The sequence below is a fragment of the Leucopleurus acutus genome, assembly GCF_964270905.1.
Source record: "Leucopleurus acutus genome assembly, chromosome: 4".
NCBI classification, from domain to species: Eukaryota; Metazoa; Chordata; class Mammalia; order Artiodactyla; family Delphinidae; genus Leucopleurus; species Leucopleurus acutus.
Genome location: NC_139146.1, coordinates 51812194 through 51838139, shown reverse-complemented (window position 1 = coordinate 51838139; position 25946 = coordinate 51812194). Strand labels below are relative to the sequence as shown.

Below are 25946 nucleotides of genomic sequence, written 5' to 3'. Positions count from 1 at the left end.
GAGGCCACAGCAGTGAGAGGCCCGCATACCGCAAAAACAAAACAAACAAACAAAACAAAACAAACAAACGAAAACCACCCAGATCCTTTGTTTCAGGTGCTCTCTGAACTACATTACAGGCAATCTAGAGCTGAGGAAGATTACTGGTCTATCCATTCACTTTCTCCAAGCTAGCAGAATCATGCCATTTATCATATCATGAACGAAGGGATGGGCTGGGGCTGCCAGTAATGGCAAACCTGGGCATTTCCATGGCTTCCCAGCAATATCAATTGTTAGATTCACTTATCCTAAACCACCACGAGTCCTAGGGAAATGCTCCTTCTTGATCTTCCCAGAACCAAAACCTGGGAAAGGAGCTTCATAAACAGTATATAATCTCCTAGTGGACCAAACTCAGCCTCTCCTTTTGTTCATTCAGTATATATGTTAAGTGTTGGGAATACAAAAATGAATGGACAAAATCTTTGACTTCAAGGAGCTGGGAGATTGAGCCAAGGCAGATGTCACCCTTCCCTTTCCTTCCCCCCATATTTTTTAGGGGAAGAAACAGAGGCTATGAAATCATCCATGAGAAAGTGGCAGAACTAGTTTGATTCAGGAAATTGTGTTCTTAATTACCTTGATACTACATACTCTACTATAAATTATTCAGGTATGTAAAATGCTAAGCATACAGTAATTAATAAATAAATATTAGCTATTATTAGTAGCTCCACATGACTACTACTCAGAATTTTGCTTGGCAATTTTATATTTTTCCATGTTTAGATTTTTCACCATGGACTGTTCAAAATAAAAGTCATCTTTATACTGTTTTGTGCATGTTACATAAATCTCCTTTCCCTCCAGCCATTTTTTAGAAGTAGGATAATGTCCTGATAAGTGATGATCTAGTAAATTTTTTTTTTTCTTTTTTGCGGTACGCGGGCCTCTCACTGCTGTGGCCTCTCCCGTTGCGGAGCACAGGCTCCAGACGTGCAGGCTCAGCGGCCATGGCTCACGGGTCCAGCCGCTCCACGGCATGTGGGATCTTCCCGGACCGGGGCACGAACCTGTGTCCCCCGCATCGGCAGGCGGACTCTCAACCACTGCGCCACCAGGGAAGCCCAGATTTAGAAAATTTAATGAAGTATAATCTCTTGATGGCAAAGTCAATGAAGCTACGCATGTCTGTATACAAAATTTAAACAAATTTTCTTTGGTTTGTCCACTCAGAAGAACTAAACATGAACCAGATTTCACTAGAAGATACAGTAAACAAAAACAGAAAGAAAATGTTCATTTGTAATATGAATAAACAAAACTTTCCAGAGATAAAGCCTCTCAACAGTGATAAACTGAGTATAATAAACTGATTGTTTCATTTTGCCTTAAAATTAAATTGACCTAGTATTTGTCCTCTAAATTATAGGTATTTATGTAACTGATAAAATGAGCTCTAACCACAAGAGGGAGCCAGCATCATTCCAGATCACAACCACAGGAAAATTAATACCAAGGAAAACCAAATTAACATGACAGCTATAAAACATATAAGATGAAAAGATCTTTTATGCCATATATGCTAAAAAAGCTATTAAAATTATTTTTTACTATTATAAAGAAAAAATTTTGCATTGTCAATTTCATTGTAAAATTTTTTTGAAAGCAGTATCTGAAGATCACTGTTCACAGTTTAGGAGTCTTCTCTAAGAGAAGAAAGTGGTACTATTTAATAACTATCAGGTATACCACATCCTAAGGAATTTGGTCTTGAATTAAAATTGATAAAATCTAGTACTAAGAGATACTACATGATTTCCCTCAATGAAAACAACATATTACTATCAAATAGACTAGTCAGGGCTATTGAAGAACCAATAAAGAGCCTACATTGTATTACCAAAATGCAAATTCAGTTTCCACGTGTCATAAGATCACAGAATCAAAGGCTAAGCATGTTGTCTGCAAGCAGAATTACACTGTAATAGTGCAACAACCCCAGATCGATCCTTTATTAGGTTGTATTCTATTCTTAAAGCTTTATAAAAAAATATTTTATAAGACTCTTCAATACACCTCTTTAATTTTTAAAATTCCACTTCTACCCTAGATTACTTAGTGGAAATAATTATTTAAAGTAAATTTGATAAAAAGTAATAGAAAAGGTAGTTTAAATACTAGGCAGAATTCAAGTGGCTGGGCTTTAATGGAAAAAAATGATTTCTACTGACCAAAAAAAAAAACAAATGGAAAAGAATTCTAATACAATCACAAGTATCTACTAAACCATCAGATACTTCTAATAATAATAGATTTTTTTCATCACAAGTCATATGATAGCTCAAAATTTTTATCCTGATCTCAACGGTCATATAATGTTAAACTTGGCTATCTGGTTTTCACATCAGTAAAACAAGAGGACTCAATAGCTATAAGCCCTTCAGTTTAAAAGGAAAAAAGTGTAACATTCAAGTTAGCCCAGTTGAAATACCAATAGTTTTTCTAAATATACTATTGTCATTGGTGTAACCTTGCTCTGAATTACACAGCTATATTACACAAATATATAGGAAGTGAGTCACTTTCTACCTTATATTTTGGTTATTTTCATGCCTTACCTATAAAATTTTTAGCTCTTTGACTCACCTTCATATCCTCCCTCTCCCCATCTATGCAAACAATACCTAACAGTGAAAGCAACAATTAATTTAGCATTTAGCATTTCTGGATCCTCTGATTATTGGGTACTTCTGTGGATTGCTCTGTACAAATATACAAGGAAAATTTTTTCTAGTAAATAAAAGAATTCAACTAACTTGTTAACTTTCTTAGACGTAAAGATGTTAGGACAAGTACTCCGTTTATGATCTAATTCACCACAAATAAAGCAGCCATCTTTAGGGCTGTTGCAAGAATGATCTGGAAGAGCACAGTGATTGCAAATGTTACAGTGGATCCAGGCTGTAAAATAAAAATTAGGTATTAGAAGAGGTTCATTTAATATAATTTTTCATTTGATTAACCTTTATGATAAGGAAGCGTGAATAGTGTTTACTTCAAATATTGTGATTGCTTTGCATAGCTAATTATAATTTGGCTAAAGAGGCCAAGGTTAAGAGGTTGGAATTCCATGTAAACCAGCTAACTTCCTTCTGATACATGGCAACAAATTCAGCCCTTCTGCCCTGAGTCATGAGCTTAGAGCCACTGACAAAATGGGGGCTGGCTGAGTGATACAAAACCGTTAAAACAAGCCAAAGCAAATGCAACACTGAAACAGGGTTAAAGTCATGTCTCTCTTTGAAGGTGAGAATGTACATTTTGGCAAGTGTAAAAATTAAAAAGCAAGTAAATTAAGGCAAGTCTCTATTATTTTTTTCTTTTGTAAATACAGTTAAATAAAAACCCTATTTAGATGAAGAAAAAGTCAAATATTTTCAGAAGATCTCAAACACTTAAGTCTGAATACTTACAAGGCTTTACACACTTTTTGCAGAGAAAGCAATGATTCCATTTCCTGCCATCCTACAAAAACAATTTTTAAATTATGTTTAACTTGTCACTAAAAATCAAATTTCCACAATTAAAAATTAAAATGTCTTATTAAAATCTGTGTAAATTATTCATTCCTTATTTCTCACTTTCCTGGGTTTTACTATTAAATACTTTGATTTTAATTTATGCATTTCTCTACTCAACTCAAACGCCTCCTTGATGGGCCCCAATTTCCTTAACTCTAAAACTGGAGGATTTATCTAAATGATCTTGAAAGTCCACTCCAGACCGAGCAACCCAATCTGCATAAAGAAGGACTCAATGAAAATTTCAAGAGAATTAATGATTCATAGTTTTTATGTGTCTAGCTGGTATAATCCTTAATAACATTCATATTTGAGAACTTAATGTAATTTAGAAGGATAGAGATTACTATTTGAGTAATTTAAAAACTGTGAAATAAAACATACCTAAAAAAGTACATGAGATGCACATGTCCAGTTTAATGAGTATTATAAAGTGAACACTGATGAACCCAACAAATCACGAGACAATACCATCAGTACTCTAGACACTTCCCCACATGCCCCTTCCCAACCCAGCATTCCTCCTTCCCCACTGAGAAACACCTATCTTGGTTTTTGTGATGGTCACTTCCTTGCTTTTGTTTATTTTTTCCACTTACGTGTGCATCTCTAAATAATAGAATTTTGTTCTCCTCATTTTGTACTTTGTATGATCTGCGCATAATTTTTTTTAATGAAGAATACAGATAATTTCTAAACTAACTGGAAATATATAATCAGATGTGTTACCATAGTTAAAAACCAGTATAACCAGTAATATAATTATAAAGTTATAAAAAATGTACTTTCCAATAGTTTTAAAAATATAGCCTTTCCTCTGGCAAATAATATGTGCGTATCAGCCAACTAAACTTCACGTGTTCTTTCTGACTGGATTTAGTTAAAATAACCGAGTAACCTAAAGGTGATCCCACCTTCCTAAAAAAATAACTAGGAGGTATGTCCCCTGTAGTCCTTCCTCATCTGTAAAAAGCCCTGTCTACTAGTGATGTGAGGAGTAAATACACAGCACATGTTATTAATTATTGCTTCATCAGAACAGTGATGGTATCTAATAGTTCAATTCCTTATTCGAAACACCTTAATTTTGCCTTCAACAAAATTTAGCCCTTATTTAGTGCCTTATTTGAAACACTAATAATTTTAGCAGTCATACAGTACCATATAAAAATAACTCAAATAGTTGTTAATGATGATGAAGGCAACTAAGTATTTTAAAAGCCTGCCATACTTTATAATTAGAGAAAAAATATTATATTAAATTATAATTAATAAATGATAACACATTAATACAAATTAAAATATTAACAAAATAACATTAAACAAATGTAATGAAACTAGTGACCTAAAATAAAACTAATACGTTTGAGTAAAAACACATTCTAGGGCTTCCCTGGTGGCGCAGTGGTTGAGAGTCCGCCTGCCGATGCAGGGGACGCAGGTTCGTGCCCTGATCCGGGAAGATCCCACGTGCCGCGGAGCGGCTGGGCTCGTGAGCCATGGCCCCTGAGCCTGAGCGTCCGGAGCCTGTGCTCCGCAGCGGGAGAGGCCACAACAGTGAGAGGCCCCCACACAGGGAAAAAAAAAAAAAAAACCAACACATTCTAAAGAAAACTGTACCTTGGATGTGCAAGAATTACAGTGTTCACAGTGCTGATTCTCTAGAGAAACATATCGTTGACACAGAGGGCAAAATCTAAGGAGAAAAGAAAAGACTCGAAGAAATCAGCTGCATATACTTATTGAGATTCACAAGGTAGATAAAAGTTCACAAGGCATTTGTTACAAAAATTCGGTGTAATTCAAATTAAATTCAATATAACAGTATAGGCCAAATTTAAAAGTAATAAAAGAACTACATGAGTCAGTATGAAAGGCATTTGGTGTTAGATATATGGAACTTTATTTTCAGTGACTTGTGTACTTCAAGGTCTCTCTTACCTGTACCCTTCTTCAATAGGAAGGATTATTTTGTTGGGTGGGATATTGGTGAAAATACGCACAGGAGACTGTTTCCGTCCTGTCTTTCCATGTTTATAAAGTGCATGATTATCATAATCTACCTAGGAAGTTTAAAAAAATTAAAAAGGAAAAATTTCTCAAATGAGTCAACATTCGTTAAGATTCTTTAACCAATAAATGAACAAACTGATGCCAAGGTACAAATTAAATCAGAGTATTTAATAAGAAGTTCTCAAAAGCAAGAGTTTACTTATTAATCAACAGCCTCAGAGGGGCCTCTATGAGAGTAAAATTTCATTATAAAAAAGGTAAAATTTGTTATGACACATTCATGTTACCTAGGATTCAAAAAACAACTCTAATCTTTTATCCAATGCAACAGACTTTGCAGGAAAGGCTTTTATATAATTAAGACTTTAGCTTTGGGCATTAAAACATTCCACCTTTGATGATCTGTGCCAGCTTGTATAGGGCTTTTCATTTTTTGCCTGTGAAATTCACTGCATGCCCGTTTTCAATTCCCCAAGGCTCAGTGCAGCCTCAGTGTGGCCCTCCACCATCACTCTCTGACACAGCCAACCCAGCATTCCTCCTTCCCCACTGAGAAACACCTATCTTGGTTTTTGTGATGGTCACTTCCTTGTGGGGGCCAGGCAGTGGCTCTGCCACTCACTTTTTATGTGACCTCAGGCAAGTCTGCATCATTTTCATCTGGAAAAGGAGGTTACTGATACTTACCTTAGAGTTGTTATGAAAGTTAAATGAGACAATGTATGTAAAACACTGAATTCAGGACCCGGCATATGGTGGAGACAGATAGAAGGCTGGAGTGCAGAGGGCAATCTATAACTATAGTTGTTTTCCCCACAATGACTATTTCGAATGTTTACCTCTCTCCTCAAGATCCCTAACTCAACTTTCCATTTCTGCAGATTATCTGGAAAGTAAACTGAGGCCAACAAGCATGATTTCTACTAGCTTCTTGCTCCCTTCTCCTCCTCCACCCTATCATCCATACACATTCTCAATTTGGTTTTAAACCTGCCATGAATCCACCTGGCCACTAAGTCCATCCATCTTCAGATCAGTAATTCTCAAAGTTTGGTGTCTGGATCAGCAACATCAGCATCACCTGGGACCTTGTTAGAAATGCAAATTCTTGCCCCACCTGGGACCTAATAACACAGAAACTCTGGAGGTGGGACCCTGCAATCTGTTATTTTTAACAAGCCCTCCTGGCACACTAAAGTTTGAGAGCCACTGCTTTACATGACCCACAAGAATACCATGAGATTTTTATAAGGTTAATACAGGTAGATCGCAACTTTCAAGTAAGTTGTAATAAATTCTTTAGATTCTAAATAAGGTTACACTTAAGAATTTACAACAGAACTGACTTGCAAAGTAGCTATTTAATGAGAGAATTACAAAAATGTAAGGAATCGGTGACAATGGAAAGAGAGGACTTTAATGGGAGGGAGATTCCTAAGCTCTCTCCATGGCTATGCCAATGCCTGCTAGATTTACAGGTGAACAAATTTAGGAAGACTGATTAACAAGCTTCAGCAGTGGGAAAAAAATAAGTACAGGATGAGGAGACTCAGCTAAATGAGACACAGTGTGGAAAAAAAAAAAGCCCTAGGGCGTTCGGCATGTGAGCACGCACAGTCCAACGTGGGGGGTCCACAGTCTATCACAAAGGTGTAAGACTGCTGTGGGCTCACAGCCGGCTTACACAGAACTGTAATATTGTAACAAGGAAGGGAGACGAAGTTAGATCACATTTGAAGCCCTCCATTCAGCTGCTACATTTTAAGAGAGACATTAATAAAGCCAGTTCATTTCTATTGAAAGTAATGGGAATAAATAGGGCTTATAGTTTAACAGATTGGGGGTGTTTATTCAGAAAAGAGAAGACTGGGAGGATCTGATAGCTATGTTATAACTGAAGGGGTGTCATGTGGAATAGAAATTAGACTTATCCTTTATTGCTTCGGAAAACAGAAGTAGGACCAATGGTTAGAAGTTAATAGGGAGCATATTTTATCTCCATATGAGAAAATTTTCTAACGATTAGAGCTATTAAATAAATTGAGTTGCCTTGTAAGGCTGTAGGACTTTGCTCAGGGAAAGCATTCAAGTGAGACTAGATGACTGCTTGTCACGAATTTAGTGGAAAGGATTATTACATTGGGAAGTCAGCCTACGTTAAGGCTATGCATCTTGACAACTTTAAAATTCTATGAATATACGTTACCTATTAGAGGCTAAGATACAAAAGTAGATTTTACTTCAAAATCACCGTAAAATAGTACCTTAAGTAGTTTTCTTTTAAAATGATTTAAATTCATAATTTTTCCCTAATGTACCTTCTCTATGTATTCAGTAAATATATGGTACCATATTAAATTCAACAAAGATATTTTGAACATTTATGAGTGTCATAAGCAAAAGAATTCTTCGCAAGAGAATCTTATGAAGATTTTCAAATGCTGGAAAAGAGTATCTTAGAAAGATTTTTAGTAAATGGAATAGTCCATGCAATATAATAGATAGCAGATGGAAGAGAGGGAAAAAAAAAGAATTTCTTTATGGTTACCTAAGGAGTCAGAGAATATGTGCGTCAGGGAGCTGGTTGATTACTTGATTTTGCATAACCTAATTGAGATTATTATTATTTTTAAATGTGGGTTTGTTGTGCTAATTAACTATAAACATATGGTATGTAAAATGCATGCTGCTAGGGTAAATTAATGTACCTCTAACATACATCCATATTTCATAGCTTCATCCACACAAATAAACCTCCTATGGAAGTGCTGTAAAGCAAACACAATTTTGCAAATTGCGTATCACTAGTGGTAGAGCTGATACACCATTTTCCCATCATTATCCCTGACATTTCACTCACAATGATGATGAGAGGCATTTTTGAATAGAAAATTTCTCCCATGGAACTGATTAATGTGATGAAGTACTGTATAGAAATGAGGGAAAGCACAAAATCTCTGCAATTCCTAACTTTTAATTTTATCTATACACAAATTTCTTCTGCAACATGAGACTGAAACTAGTTATACGGAAAACAAGACATTCAAGTTGACAAACATTTATTATTCTGCACCTACTATGCTCCAGGTATCATGCTAGGAAACAAAGCTTAAATAAAACAGAGTACATGTTTGTATTTTCATAAATCCCTAAAATGTGTTCTGTTTAATTTCAATATATTCAAAAGATTCCAAGTGAACTCTTCAGCTCCATCAATCAACTTCTACCATAGCAATAAGGTTTTTTAGTCACACCATATTCCATGTAACCTCTTATTTTAAATATCATATGTATTACACAGACATACACATACATATATGTGTGTGTGTTATTCCTCATCACTTCAAATCCATTAAATGTTTTATGTTTATTGTATATTGAATTTTGAGAATTCCACGTGTCACCTTATAATTTACAATCATTTCTCAGAAATTCCTGTCAAAACCTCTTCATTTCTGAACATGAAACCAGACTCGAAAAACAAACAGTTTTCTAAACAGGATGATTTTTTAAAAGACAGCTTAAAAAAAAACCAAAGATCTCTACTTTTAACAATCCAGACAAATGTCCCAGATTAAGCAGAAACAAGAGATCATAGCATGTTCAAGGTGGAAGGGAAGTGAGAAGATCTAGTTCAGATATGGTAAATACAGGACCTGAATGCCATCACTCCCTGACCCTGACCCTGTGGCAGACATCACTAATCAGTCACGCTACTCTTTGCCACTGAGCCTGGTATTCTCAACAAATTCTCCAGAAAGTCACTACCAATTTATCAGGCTTAAGTCTAAAAGTAAAACTTATCTGGCATCCTTTTTCTGGTTCAGTCATTTTATTTTATAGGTAAGGAAACAGAGACCTGGAAAGATAAAGTGACTTCCCTCAAGATTATATTTAATCTTCTAAAAGGCAGTGCTAAGACTCAAACTTCTTCTGACTCTAAATCAGAATTTCTTTTCATTACCAAATCCTTCCTTTCTAATCTGCCCTTAATAAAGCTCTTGGTTTTCTACGTCTTTGATAGCTATTTTATTCTGTACTCATCAAGTGCTTTATCACTGAAGAGTCTACATGATTTATAGTTTATGAAGATTTGCAGCATTTCCGCCTTCCTCTTACCTATAAAGTATTTCCAAAAAAAGAGATTTAGTGATTTTTTTTTTTTTTTTACTGCATTGTGGTTTCAGGGCTTATAATCATCTCAGGCAAAGTCAGAAAGAAGGCCTAATCAAGGTCTATGGGAAAAGACCTGTGAAGGAGGAGAGGAAACTTTCAAATTTTTCATTTGATGAAGGTAGCTAATATAAAAGGAAAAAAATTACCGCAAAATGAAGTTAAAGTAACAAAAGAAAAAAAAAAGAATGCAAAAGGCTCAGAAAGGATAATAAGTCCAGAGAGAGTTTCAAAAAAAAAAAAAATAGTAGAAAAATCATCAAAGGGGAGGTACAACAAACAAAGTTTACATATACCCTAGGAGATCTGGCAAAATCAGTTTCTCCCACTGAGCATGTAATGGGCAGTAGTGTTCTTATCTTTAATAGGAGTCATGAAAAAATGAAGATTTTTTTTGTTTTATAGGTTTTATTCTAATTCTTCTTCTCAAAGGTTGGCTTTCTCTTTATTGGAAAGACTGCTTTTCACCCTGATACACATGGCCTAATTAGAACATTTTCCACCAATGCACTGAATCATATGATTACTTTCAGTAAGCTTGGACCTTGGAACTAGTTCTTAAAATTAAAACTACAGTATTTCCAAAAGTTCTTTCCTAGTAACACAGGCTGTCTAAACAAACAATAACTGGTTACTACACATTAATAATCACTCTCATCTGCTTTATTCTGGATCTGCCTTCTTCTGCCTCCTCACCAACTGAAACTCTTGCCCACAGTGAAAACTCATCTCTAAATTGTGGATGAAACAGTTTTCTGAGGAACGATGTGTTTTGCAGTTAAAATAATGTGTTTTCTGACATAAAAATTGAAGAAAAGTTTTACCCCCATTCTGGGGCCATCTGAATGATGACTATAGTGATGGTTACGACAATGCTTATAGCAATAACCTTTTTTCTGTATTTGCTGTGTGTCAGGGATGAGGCTAAATCTTTTAATGTATTATCTCAAATAATTCTTAAAACCTTATGAAGCAGATATATTATTACTATGCTCATTTAACAGGTAAGATGTGTTTCAGAGAGTTAGATAAAATGTGTAGGACTAGCTAGTAGGTGGCAGAACCAGCATTATAACCTAGTTCCTTTTCAACTCCAGAGTTCGTGCTCTTTTTCATTCAAATATTCATTCAACATGTACAGGGCACCTACTACGTGCCAAACATTGTACTAGATGATTATTCACTGTCAAAGGCAGCAGGTGCTCCTGGAAACCAGAAATAGTTTACTTAGTTAACGTCTTTAGGATATGTCAGCTATCTCTGCATTGCAAATGTCCATATTAGAAGCATCCTTCAGATAAGAAACAGAAAACTGGATGCCCTAAAAAGGAAAGTAAACCAGCTTTGAGAAGATATATGGTATGGATTTGCCTAAAGCAGAGCTCAAGAAGTCAAGGTTAAAATGACTTGTGCTACACACTTTTGGAAAGGACACTGTTAATATGGTTCAAGAGCCATAAAAAAGTCCATTAAATTTGATAATGTAACTTTTATAATTCTATTTTAGTTTTGGAAATTTATTTTAAGGGAGTTATGGAAAATATGGAAAAATTATATGAATAAAAGATGTTCATGGCAGTGTTATTTATAGTACCTTAAAGGTGGGAGCAACCTCTAAGTCCAAAAAGAAGAGAATGATAACATAGCCTATTGATGGAACAATTTACTTATTAAAAGCATAAGATTATGTAGCTACATTTTAAAATATACACTTATATAAGGCAGAAATGAAGAAAGCAGAATTCATATTCATCTTCTATGATTACAAATATGTAAAAGTGTTTTTTAAAAAGACTGGATGTGAATACAGCTGACCCTTGAACAGCATGGTTTGAACTGCGTGGGTCCACTTATACGTGGATTGTTTTCAATAGTAAATACTGAACCAAAGTTGGTTGGATCCACAGATGTGAAACTGCAGATATGGAGAAACCTCACATACAGAGGGCTGATTATAAGTTATATACCAATTTTCAACTGTACCCATAATCCTCCTGTTGTTCAAGAGTCAACTGTACCTCAAAATTATAATATTTGCTATGTGAGGTAGAATCACAGGTAGGATCTATCCCCTCATTTCTGGTAACACTGTTTCGTTATTTCTAAATAATTTTCATAATAGTGTATATCTTCAAGACTAGAAAGATTAGAACCAAGTGCTATAGGGAATTATACCCATTATCTTGTAATAGCATATAATGGAATATAATCTGCAAAAATACTGAATCACTATGCTGTACACCTGAAACTAACACAATATTGTAAATCAACTATATATAAAAAAAAAGAAACAAGTGCTGTCTTGGAACAACTAGTGAAGACGTTTACAGTTCTAGAGCTGAAAAGCCTGAATCAGAGGCTAGTCAACTGCTCAGAAAAATCAAATAGAAAAATGTCATTACAAAACTGGAAGCAGTGCCCACTTGGTGACCACACATAGTGATGGCGACAACAGGGTTAACCTCAGAACCCAAGGAAATGAATCCAGGAGACTGGACATTGAAACAGAAGGAGTTGAAGGACAAAGATGCAAAGGAGGAGGTCCAGTCAGCCTGCCCTGAATCAGCACACCCACACCTCAGCATCTCTGCTTCTCTGACATGCCACAACCTTGGGCACACCCCTCCATAGAGCTCCTGGCATCCTCTGAGCAGCAAAGTTAAGTGTACATGGCATTCCACCCACCAGAAAAAGCAATTTACTTCTCTACAACCTCTGAATGGAGAAAACCCATGTTCATAATGATGATCCTGGGGTGCTGCACAATCTTCTGGTGATGATGAAAGATCAGATCATTTGGTCTAAAACCTGGCTACAGTTCAGAATCACCTGGGAAACTTGGTAAAATATTTTTTCTTAGGGCTTTACCCTCTGATTTGGATTTAGTAGGTTCATTTTGGTACCTAAGAATCTATATTTTTAATAAGCACCCTAGAGATTACAGACATTTAGGAACTACTGCACTAAGTTACATATGATATAGTTTTAGTGTTTCATACAGCTTATAGTGTTTGCATTTACTAAAACTGATGAATCATCTTATCAGAATATTTATTTAAGCAGAATATCCATTCCCCAACCATGTCAGAAAACAAAATATTTACTGTACCTGGTAATCCAGCATGCAGAAGCTTGGGAAAAACTGACAAATTCGGGATTCAAAAAAATAGGGAAAAATCCAGAATATGGGTAGTTCTTTGTGACTGTTATCTAATGGATCACAAAAAAAGAGAAAAGAAAATAAGAAACTGATATTAAAGAAAAAAATAAAGTAGAAAGCTGCTACTGAAAATATATGGTATTGGGAGAAATTGTAATCCTTCAATACATTTAAATCATACAAACGAAGAGATGATTTACCAGAGTACCATTTACAACTTGACCTTTCCCAAAAGTCAATGGAAACATTCTTTTATATCTAAACACAGCTATACATGGTATGTAAAAGTTATCTTTACATGCATATCACTATAGTCTAGGTAAAGGCAAAGATATTACAAAAAAAGTGGGAGATGAAAAATGAGCATCACTTTGAAGCACAAAGGTGGTTATGATATGGAAGAAGGAAACCTGGACCAAAATGCAGAAGGCCTTAGGTCTGAATCTTAGCTCTGCCATAACTCACTAGGCCAGCTTTCAGGGTGAATCCATCTTTTCTGAATCATGGAAGATTCTTATGAACAATTTTATCCAAATTAATTTTTATGAGAGACAGGGGACACAGCTATTAATTACAGAGCACTTGATACAGGCTAGTACAATGCTAGGTGCTTTCTGTATGTTATCTCCTTAAATAACCCCTGGAGTTAGATGTTAATATAGTAATCTCATTTCACAGATGCGGAAACTGAAGCTGCAAAATTTAAGCAATTTGTTCAAATTCATGCAGCTAATAAGCAGCAGAATCAGTTCAAGCTCACAAAGCTTTTTATTGCTTTCCCAACAACAATGACTTTATCCACTCTGATAAGTAGACTTCAGAACCAAAAATAAGTGGAATACTTAGCACTGTGAGTCATGTTTTAAATTTCATTTGCATCCTGTCCCCAAAGCACACTATTTATATAGCACAATTAATGGAGAAGCTTGATCACAAATTCCTGACACTCTTACATTTATCAACTTTCAGGCTGGAAACTGAAAAATGATTATACTGACTAATTAGATAATTACATAAAATACTTTGAAGTCCTAAGTCATGTTAAGCTGAATATCCCCCAGTCATTAACCCACTTCTAAGCTTGGGTATCCATGTGACACTGATAACCACCGTTAGGCGACTGGACAGCCAACCTTCCCACACAAATCTTGGCACAGTTTAGAGCTGTGGACCAGGGGCTGGGTGCCCTCCTAGAGTTCTGGGCAAGACTTTTGGAAGAGGAAATGTAAGGTCTAAGTGGGCAGAGATAAGTGTCTGTCTTGTTCACCCTTCCATTCCCAGCACCTAAACAGTACCTGGTACATAGTGGCCATTCAGGAAATATTTACTGAAGAAATGCCAACAGTTCACTGCTATTCTTCATAATGTCCCCTTATGCCCACCAAAAACAAATACTTTACCTATGAGCCATTTTTAAAATACATGATTAGAATAATACGAAGTGTATCATGACGATAAAGTTATTATCAAATAAGCCTATTTTTAAAAAAAGAAGAGAACGCAAGACATGTATATTTTATCAGTGCTCTGATTCACTGAGCTCTGCTAATATTTGACAGGAAGTATATACATAGATACATGTTTATTTTGCAGTAAGTAATAAATTACACACCTTGGCTTTGACCTTCTTTCCACATAGCAATTAACTTCTTGAATGTAACAGCCAGAGGTTCAACCAAGCCACCAAAAGGAGGATCTGTCACCATAATGACTCCTTCACCTTTATCCTTCTGTAAAAATGTTCTGCATACTTCAAGGGCAGCCTGGAACAAACAGAAATTCATTTCTAAATTAGGACTAAAGGGAGGTACTTCATCCTATTGGGAGGAGAATGTATTAGGCTCAGTCTCACTCTTCGGACTGAACTTCACCCATCCTGCCACCCCAGAGTCCCTCAGTGACATCCTGAAGCCTCTCTCATTCAGCCCCTGTAAGATTTTATCTTTGGGTTCCTTGATAAGTGGGTTTTTAAAATTGCAAATTCAAACACCATCACTATCAGAGGACTACACATTCAAATGGTTAAATTAAAAAACTAAATTTAGTAACCTAAAAGAGAGAAACTTATTACCCATGAGGACTATCTACAATGCTAAATTCAATTGAACAAACAGAAGTAAGGACTGTGCTAAACACTGGAGACGCAAAGACGAATAAGACATATTTTTTCCTGTCTGGTTTGTCCACCACCGTAAGTTCAGGTTAATGAGAGTCTAATTACCAGTTAAACATGCACATGTTTTTGAGTGCCAGGTAAATGACAGGCACATTTGAACATGCAAAGTAAATAAATGAAAGCTCACAAATAAAGCTTACCCAGGCCATGAAACCATGCCATTAACACATTTTCCCAGCAAGCTGACGTGTTTCTAGTGATTGCAAAATTAACATTAAAAACTGTCTAGGATACTTATCACTTTTTTGCTTTGGGAGATGTCAGTAAGAGACAGACCTGTAATATTAGCTCTAATCTACTGACTTTGTAGTTGCTTTCAAGTACTTATCTATAAAAGCAACTCAACACTTACAGTATACAAAATGGCAGAAGATTTGAAAGCTTAATGGCATTTAAACTTTAATAAACCTATATGTACTTTATAATAAAATATATATTGCTTTACTACTAAATCAACTTAGAAGACCCAACTGATGAAAGGAAAAAAATCACAACATCCTAATCCCTTTTCTCTAGTAAAGTCTTTATTAACTTCCTCCTCAAAGTCCTACAGCAAAGGATGGTGTCAAGAAGGTTAATCATTTTTCAAGTGCTGCCTGGCACTTCCTTAACCTGCCTACACGAACAAGGACTAAAAGTACAGATGATGTTACTGAAAAACTTCAAATTCCTTAGAGTAAACCAGCTATACTCCAATACAAATTTTAAAATAAATTAATTAATTAAAACCCCTTAGAGTTAAAAGTAGAAAAAAGAAAATACGTGAACGAGGCCTGAACTCTTAACCAAACTAAAAAAGAAATTAAAGAATATCTTCCCAGGTAAGAATCAATGGTGGGATGTCCCGTCCTAGGTTGCTGAGGGTCCTAATGTTGACCACCTATGGGAAACAGACACTTGCTTACGCCACCAAGGTTGACAATAACTTAACTCTGTTCTTCATCTCAGTCATCAATAAAAAAGTGCTCGGTATTTTAAATAGCCACCCTCTGTACACACTTACCAATAAGGCGTATGACATTTTTTATTACGCAAAAGACTATATTATTTGCTATGAAAAAAATCCTGTGCAGAAAACCCCTACTTTTTAATCCCATGAACTGTGAAGAGCTTCTGTGCAGTGGCAGAGGCTTAGATCCTCAAAGGCACATGGTACCTCAAAGGCTTATATGCCTTCACAGACAGACACCTAGTAGACACTTAAATGCTTTGGTGATTGATTAGTAGATGGTAATCTCTACTGAAAACCCTGACTCCGTAAGTAGGTAGAAAAAGGGGAGACAGTAAAATCATTAAACAATAGTTTTCTGTAGGTCACTCTCTGCAGTTGCAGTGCCATTTAGTGGCTGTTCCTAAAATACAGAGAAAGGAGAGCCTGGGCTGGATGACTGTTTTCTTCTGTGAAACGGAACATGGAGCTCAGTCTTGGCAGCTTATTCCAACCGTTATTCTAGAAACTTGTAAGGTAATTCTATAAACTCTCAAAAAAAAAAGTTACATAGAATTTCCTAGAAAAGGCTACTTACATGTTACTTTCTTAAGATGTATGAAATTGCTAGCCAACTCTTCGGTATGTAAAAGTAATTTTACTCTTGTCTTTATTGTTCAAATTAAAAAGCAAAATCATGGTCTGGTATTAAAAACAAATAAACAAATACCTGACCCACTACTGCAGCACCAAGCAGTAATATGAACTCAGCTCCTTCCTCAGCTGTGTCACCAGTGCTGACAACCCCCCTGAGCTCAAAGCCCCCCAGTTTCAAGAGACCACACTGGACACTTGCACGTCAATGTCGTGCCAGCCCCACAAACTCAACATTTCCAAACGTCGCTTCCACACTCCCCTACTCTCTGTTTTGAAGAATGGAAGATGAATCCAGGTCACGGCCCCAGGTCATGTTTGATTTCACCCCCGGTACACTTATCACCAACTCGTCTTTTTTTTTTTTTAATTGAGGTATAACTGACGTATAACATTATATTAGTTTCAGGTATACACAGAGTAATTACACCAAGTCTTCTGGTTTCCATCTGGGAAATGCCTTCAGAATCCACTTCTTTCCTCTCTTTTCTCCACTGTCACTGTCCGAGGTGAGAAGCCCCTCTTCATCTTCTGTCAAGCAGTCTTTCAATTCCTCGTTCTCCTTCATGCTCATCGAATCAGTTCTCAAATTCTAGTGTTTATTAACCACACAAGCGCTCTGGGAAACAGTGAAGTCTAATTCTGTTATTTACTTCAATACTCGGTTTTCATAGCTTTCGCGGCTGAAAAATATGTATCCCCATGCTAAACGGATTCTGATGGAAGGAGTACATCACTGGCTATACTTACTAAATCTCACTTTTCAATGAGTCTCATTTTTTCAATCCCAACCAACAATTTAGAATCTATTTTCATTTCCTGAATGCTCAGTTTTTTAGTCTTGCTTGGTTTTCATTCTATCATTAGCTAATATCTTAAAGCACAATATATACTTAAAACATGACTCACAATTCTTTAAAAATTGATATATACCCATCATATATATGTATGGATATGCTTCAAGCAGTCTTGATAATTTCAAACGTTTCTGACCAACCTCCTGTCAGGTGTGATTACTTGGTTGGTTATAGATTTTATTTTGTAATGGGACTGACAAACAGCTCAAATTAGGAGTAGAAATATCAGCTCTGCTATGTTGTTTATTCACAATGATGTTATTAACATCATATTGAAAGAAGATTTTTTTAAACCACTCTCCCTTTATTATAAGGTTATTTTTTTTTAGAGTAGTTTTAGGTTTACACCAAAATTGAGAGGAAGGTACAGAGATATCCCACACAACCCCTGCCCCACACATGGATAACCGCTCCCACTATCAACAGCACCCACCAGAGTGGGACATTTGTTAGAAGTGATGAACCTAAACTGACACATTATCACCCAGAGTTCATAGATTGGAGTTAACTCCTGACACTGTCTATTTTTTAAGGATTAGTTTAATAAAACCATAAATCCCCTTAACTGGGACATGAAATTTATCAGGAAGGCAGACAGCAAACAACTAACTACAGAATTATTTAATTACAGCATCATAAATCTACAAAGGAGAACCTGACCTTGTCTGAGGGCCAGGGGAGGCTAAAGAAAGTGACTTGGAACAGGGTTCTGAAGGATGAGGTGACATTAACAAGGCAAAGAGAGAGTAGAAGGTGGAGGGAACAGCATGGGCAAAAGCCCCTGTGCTGGAAAGGCCAGTTTGAGATGAAGGTCATATGTCCTGAACATGAACAGCAAAGCAGGAACAGGGAGAGGACAGGCTGGAGAGTGGCAGGGGTCAGATCACAAACAGCTACGTGAGTCTTGGTGAGAAAGTGGCTCTTCACCCAAGAAGCAGTGAAAAGTCATGAAAGATGAATAACACGATCACCTCTAGGTGCTCAATACACACTCAGTGAATGAACAAAAATAAATATCAATAAATGGTAGAAAAGCCACCATTTGCTCTTGAGGGACCCTAGAAAAATAATGAAGGAAATACAATAAAAGAAAGAGATAATTGTCATAATTCTTACCTTTCCATCAAAGAAGTGATGGTTAAACATGTTATAATGGCAAAAACTATCTTCCATATAAAACTGTGAATACCTGTAAGATAATTTGTTTATTACTGCAGTTACTTGTCTGGTCACAGTTATACATAAATAAATAAATAAATGTAAACTAAATTTTAAAACTATGAAATCACACCTTCAATAAAATCAATTTCATCATCCTTTAGTTTTTTGAAATAAAGAATACTTTCCCAAAATCTCAAGAAGTCAGCAACAGAGGATGAATAACAAACTTAAATTATGGCCCCAAGTTTAATAAACCAGTGGCAAAACTACAGAACACTCATATATAAAAAACACATATAATCTTCTGGTTCCTACGGACCAGAAGATTCTACATAAATAAGCATGTTCCTGATAGATTATTATGCAACTTAAGCTTGAGATGGGCTGGCAATTAAAATACATCTCTCATAGTTAATAATTTTAAGGAAAATACTGAATCAACATTTCTTCTCAACAGCTGTTAATTATTTTCTTCCGTGGTTAACAAAAAAAAGGTATTTAATACAGAGTTTTTCTTGTCTATTGTGAATTAGCTTAATAAAATATGCTTCTCAATATGTAAGAGAAAAGAAGTACGCACATTTCATATATACTGAATTAGTGCCAGGAAAGAGGATATTTATTTACTGATTGAATCATTTTATTCTTCTAACATACTACTTTAAAATGCAGTCAGTAATGAATGAGAGTACCAGCTTCGGGTATTAACATTTTATAAATTTTCGCTAATTTACTAGGCAAAATTCATACCACAACATGGCTTAAATTTGCATTTATCTGACTTCTTACAAAACTGAGTTTTCTTTATTCCTTAATTTTATTTGTACTGCCTAGGTCTGTTTTTCCCATTTATGTCTATGGGCCTTAATGTCTTTCTTGCTGATTTCTGAGGGTTTTTTGTATAATATAGAAACCTCTTTTACCTCAATAGGATTTTGAACTTCCACAGTTTTGTCATAAACAATTCACATATGAACCACACCATCCTTCTACAGAATTCATAACCTAGTGGAAAGACTGAGAAAAAATCAGGGACACATCCTTACTTACACAGCTTCTTTAACCAAATCACGATACGGCGCTTCTTTGCTTCTACTTCTACTCACAGTTATTTATGACCATCTGTAACTGATCACCAACCATGCTGAGTATTTAATACAACGGACAAGCCTAGTTTATCCTCTTCCTATTACACTGAGGCTAAGAGTACAGCTGTACAGTCGGGTGGTCTGGTTTCAAACTCTGGGTCTCTCACTTATTAGCTGTGTAATCTTAGTAAGTTATTTAACCTATCTGAGCCCCCATTTCTTCATCTACAAAATAGGAAAATAGTTTCTATAATACCTCATAGGACTTGGTAAGAATAAATAAGATAATGTATGTAAAGTGCTGAATACAATGCCAGATACAAAGCATATAATGAAATGTCAGGTATCATTATTTTAATAAATACCAGCTATAAAGATGTATGTCTCAGTGACTCTAATGTTAGGGAATTATGTTTATGCCCAATCAAAATATCTCCTCTTATAATCTAAATCCATTTCTTGTTATTCTGTGGAGATGGAAGAACAGCTGTTCGCCATTCTCAGTACAATATCCTTTAATATCACTTAAGATACTGTTAGTACATCTGATGATTTCATAAAACAAATTTTCACTGAAGAAATAAACAGAAGGTTTGAATAACTGAAAAATATTTAAACTATATACTGTAACCCAAGGAACATTCCAAAACACTGTGGGACAATGTGAATTACGATTAATAAACAAATGTCTTCCTCTTTAACCAAATCCCAAATAGCTGATAATATAGCTATAACAGTTACTTAATTTACACATATATATTAATACTAGTACGGCTGTGGATCAACCATCATTTGAGAGTGTTTTTCGCTCTTACATTGCTTTGTGTAAGCAAGGGAAAATACAATCTCTTTTAAAATATATTTCTACCACCCTCCATTTATTTTCATTGCTTCATGATGCAATAGTCATTTTTTAAAATTAAAAAAAAATTTATTTACATAAAATTCAGCATAGCACACTCATCCAAAATGTTCTGGGCAGCAGTGGGCAGAGCCAGAGAGAGAAAAAAGCCAAGATTTCAGCTCTAAGTTTCCATCAAACACAAACAAGGAAGCATAATTATTCATATTTTAAATTATGAAAAATCACTCAACATCACCCTCTTAGAATGAAATTGGCCACAAAGAATTATTCTCTCCATTGAATAAGGCAAACAAAACCAATCAGAAATGCATGCACTTGAAAACTGCTCAAAAGGACATTCATTTAATTTGGCCATTCATTCTCTTTAAATCTGAGTCAGTTACCAAGTATGAAACATGTTCTACACAAAGGAAATGTAATCAAGAGCTGAATAAAACTAGTTCATGAAATGAGCCTAAGAAATACATTTTTCTGATACAACTTTATTTGGATGATAGTTTGCCAGAGTTTCATATCTTTCATGCTAAAATCAGAGCATATAGAAATCCATCTTAGCAAATGTTAACTTCATATCTTAGAGCCCCAGCAAAGGACATTTACCGCACATCTACATATAGCCCTGGATTTGAGGCAGTTCTCTGCAGCCTTGCACAGACCTTACACAGGGCAACAACAAGCCAAAGTCAAAGTGCCAGAAGGAACTATTCAGTACCACTTTATACCACAAAGGAATGTTTCCCTGATTTAACTGTGGTCCTTGTGAGAAATCTGAACCAACCCCACACTCCATCATAGTGTAAATACAGGCAACAGGCTGAGTTCATTCTGGCTACAAACATATGTCAATAAACCAGCTCTATCTTAGCACCCAATGTTGACCTTTTACAGAACTGACTCAGAAACAGAGTAGCTATCAAGGAAGCTATGCTAGGATACCACAGTACTATACCTTCAGTTTTTGTCTGCAACACACACACACAGGTTTACACACACAAAGAAAAAAAGCATCTGTGTATTCCACAGGTTATAAAACAACTTTATCCACATCCCCTACCCCTATTCTGACCAGGGGATTTGAACTACAAGCTCAAGAAAGGTAAAACTTCAAGGCATGGCATTTAAGGCAAAAGAGTTAAAGGGCCATATCTTTCAAATTAAAATCTTTCAAATTTGAAATCTTTCAAATTAAAAGTACATCAGGTAAGATGCAACGAGTTCTGGAAAATGTGTATAACGATATGAATGTACTTCACTTACTTAACACTACTGAACTATACACTTAAAAAATGTTTAACATGGTAAATTTTATATTTACTATGTATACTTTATTGTAATTTTTTTAAAAACAGGGCAGTAGCAATGAACAATAGATAATAAAATTTTATAAAACAATTTATTTACAATAGCAACAAAAAGAATAAAGTGTTTAGGAACAAATTTAACAAAAGAAGTACAAGTCTTGCACACTGAAAACTACAAAATATTGTTTAAAGAACTTAAAGAATATCTAAATAAATGGAAAGACATCTCATATTCATGAACCAGAACACTTAATATTAAGATGAAAACACCCCTCAAATTGATCTATAAATTCAATGCAATCCCTATAAAAAGGCCAGTTGGCTTTTTTGTAGAAACTGAGAAGGTAATTCTAAAATTCATATAGAAGTGCAAGGAACCCACAATAGCCAAAACAATCTTGAAAGAGAATTAAGTTGAAAGACTCACACTTTGTAATTTCAAAACTCACTACAAAGCAACAGTAATCAAGGTTGTGTGAGACTGGCATAAGGACAGACATAGATCAATGGAATAGAATTTACAGAGTCTACAAATAAATCCATACATTTATGGTCGTTTGGTTTTCAATAAGGTTCCAAGACCATTCAATGGGAAAAGAATAATCATTTTAACAAATGGTGCCAAGGCAACTGGATATCCACATGCAAAGAATAAAGTTAGACCCCTACCTCACACCATATATAAAAATTACTCAAAAGAAATCAATGACCTAAATATAAGAGCTAAAATTAAAAACTCTTAGAAGAAAACAAGTGTAAATATTCATGACTTTGGATTAGGCAATAGTTTCTTGGTATGACACCTAAAACACAAGCAACCAAAGAAAACAGAATGACTGGACTCCATCAAAAGTGAAAAAACACAAAGAACAGGAGAAAATATTTACGAATCATATATCTGATAGGGGTCTAGTATCCAGAATATATTGAGAACTCTTTCAATTCAACAATAAGACAAATAACCAATTTTAAAAATGGGCAAAGGACTGAATAGACATTTCTCCAAAAAGATAAACAATTGGCCATAAGCACATGAAAAGATGCTCAACAACATTAGCCACCAATAAAATGCAAAACAAACCAGAATGAGACACTACTTCAAAAAGACAGAGAATAACAAGTGTTGACAAAGATGTGGAGAAATTGGAACTCTCATACATTGCTGTTGGTAAAATAAAACAGTGCAGTCACCTTGGAAAACAGTTTGGGAGTCCCTTAAGAAGTTAAACATAGAATCACCACATGACCAAGCAATTCTACTCCTAGGTATATACCTGTTATGGCCTCGGTTGTGTCCCCCCAACTAATTCATATGCTGAAGCACTGATCCCACAGTCTCTCAAAAGGTAACTATATTTGGAGAGAGGGCCCTTAAAGAGGTAATTAAATTAATTTTTAAGCATTTATCCTTTTAAATTTTTTTTAATTGAAATATGATTGATGTACAATGTTATGTTAATTTCAGGTGTACTAAGAGGTGACTAAGTTAAAAGGAGGTCATTAGGGTGGGCCCCAATGCATATGACTGGTGTCTTTATAAGAAGAGGAAATCTGGACACATAAAGAGATACCGGGGATGTGCACACACACAGGAAAGACCATGTGATGACACAGTTAGAAGGCAGCTATCCGCAAGCCAAGGAGAGAGATCTCAGAAGAATCCAAACCTGGGACTTCCCTGGTGGCGCAGTGGTTAAGAATCCACCTGCCAATGCAGGGGACACAGGTTCGAGCCCTGGTCTGGGAAGATCCCACATGCCATGGAGCAACTAAGCCCATGCGCCACAACTACTGAGCCTGTACTCTAGAGCTTGCGAGCCACAACTACTGAGGCCGTGTGCCACAACTACTGAAGCCTGCACACCTACAGCCCATGCTCTGCAACAAGTGAAGCCACTGCAATGAGAAGCCCGTGCACCACAACGAAGAGTAGCCCCTGCTCTCCACAACTAGAGAAAGCCCGCGCACAGCAACAAAGACCCAACACAGCCAAAAATAAATAAATAAATAATAAAATAAATTAAAAAAAAAAAAAAAGAAGAAACCAAACTTACTGACACCCTGATCTTCGACTTCCAGCCTCCAAAACTGTGGGAAAATAAATTTCTATTGTTTAACCCACCCAGTCTGTGGTATTTTGTTATGGCATCCCTAGCAAATTAATACAATACCCAAGAGAGATGAAAACGTATGTGCTGCTGACAACTGACATATATTGTCTTGAATAATTCAGTTGTGGACATCTTTTCTTTTGTCTTTTTTTTGTCTTTCTAGTACCTACATCTCCCCTCGTTTCAGTCAAACATCTATTTCCTATGGAGAACCCACTCTATAGCACTCTATCTGCCAGGCCACAGTGATGATTCTGGAATGGCTATGTAACCCCAGGCAAGGTAGGCAGAGTACTCACTGGAGTTTTGCTGCTGGAGCTCTCGGGAAAGATTCTTTTTCTACTGGGCAGTTCAGCTGAGACTATGTAAGTTTAAAGCTGCTGCCCACCAAAGTCCTTGGCAGAATGAAGGAAGCTGTCTGAAGAATAAGGCCAGTACAGAGAGAAACACAGAATGAGAGGTAGAGAGAGAGAAAGACAGAGCTCTAAAAAATTATGTGAGGCCCAGGATCTCAACTGGACTGAAGCCTGTTATACCCTAGACTCCAGCAGTGTGAGCCAATACATTCGCAGTGACATAAATGGATTTATGTCAGATTCCTGACTAATATGAATGCCTGACTCTGAATACATGAATAACCTGGAAACCAGTTATTAACGCATTTGCAAACTATTGTGGAACAAAGCAGGGGGATAGGTGGAAAAAGGGAAACCTAGAAGGATGACAAGAGAGAAATACAGGCTATATAAGAAAGGCTTATATACACTTCCAAAAGCAAAGTTATTTCCAGAGGATAATTCAATTTTGGGGGCCAGACTGACTGGGTTTGAATCCTGAGCTGGACATTTATAAACTGTGACTTTGGTCAAGTTATTTAATTTCTTTGTACCTCAGTTTTCTATTCTGAGGAAAAGGAGAATGTTAATAGTATCCACCTTATAGGTCTATTGTGAGGATCAAAGGATTTAGAATAGGGTTTGACAAGTGACAAGTATTCACTAAATACTAGTTATTGTTAATATTGTTATTATAAGACCTCAAAAGTTAAATTTCTACCTTTAAAATAATACATTTATAATAATTTAACAATAATACTTTAGGAAAGAAACATGGTAGTTAAAAAAGAAATTGAGATATTCATACAATGGGATATTATACAACCATAAAAGGAAGGACAGTTATATGCTATGACATGGAGGAATTTTGAAAACATTATGCTAAAGTGAAAGAGGCCAGACATAAAGGTCACACATTGTATGATTCCATTTATATAAAACATCCAGAATAGACAAATCCATGGAGACAGAAAGCAGATTAATGGTTATTAGGGGAAGTAAGGAGTTCCTTTGTAGTGTGATTAAAAATGTTCTGGAATCATGGGTGATGGCTGCAGAACCTAGTGAATATACCAAAAACTGCTGAAATACACACTTTAAAATGGTAAATTTTAGTGAATTATAACTCAATTTAAAAAAAGAATTTGAGTTTAAGAAGAAGTCCATATTATCACTTATGGAATTCCATTTTCCCGAGGATTACTCCCATCAAGCAGGTATTTGTAAAGTGTGTGCTAGTCCTGTTAATAAGGGATGAGGGTTACAGAAAGTGTGGGTTATTTCTGAGAAACATATGTGCTTATATTAGATAACCTAAAGTTGACTTGGAAGTCTAAAGAAAAATAAATAACGAAAGCTGTACATTTTATTGTGACTTTCTACACTTTAAAAATCTGTCTGCCTGTTTTTAGGGAGAAAAAGCATATGTAATTTCATAGAGAACCTGAGTAATAATACTAGAGAGAATCCAGGAAATGCTGGAATATTGGCCAAATAGACTCTATCAGATTAAATAAAAAGAAACTCAAAGCCCGATTCCTTCAATACACTCAAGAAC

At 35.7% G+C, this 25946-nt stretch overlaps 1 protein-coding gene across 1 annotated transcript in view; it reads right to left on the bottom strand.

The window, feature by feature from the left end:
- ZCCHC4 (zinc finger CCHC-type containing 4) overlaps nucleotides 1-25946 on the bottom strand; it is a gene marked incomplete at its 5' end in the record, with an annotated part of 47708 nt that overhangs the window by 2165 nt on the left and 19597 nt on the right. The window contains 7 exon segments of the mRNA XM_082838026.1: nucleotides 2802-2946; nucleotides 3459-3510; nucleotides 5187-5262; nucleotides 5508-5629; nucleotides 12862-12962; nucleotides 14525-14675; nucleotides 18644-18716. Of these exon segments, the coding sequence (XP_082694152.1) occupies nucleotides 2802-2946; nucleotides 3459-3510; nucleotides 5187-5262; nucleotides 5508-5629; nucleotides 12862-12962; nucleotides 14525-14675; nucleotides 18644-18716 (720 nt within the window).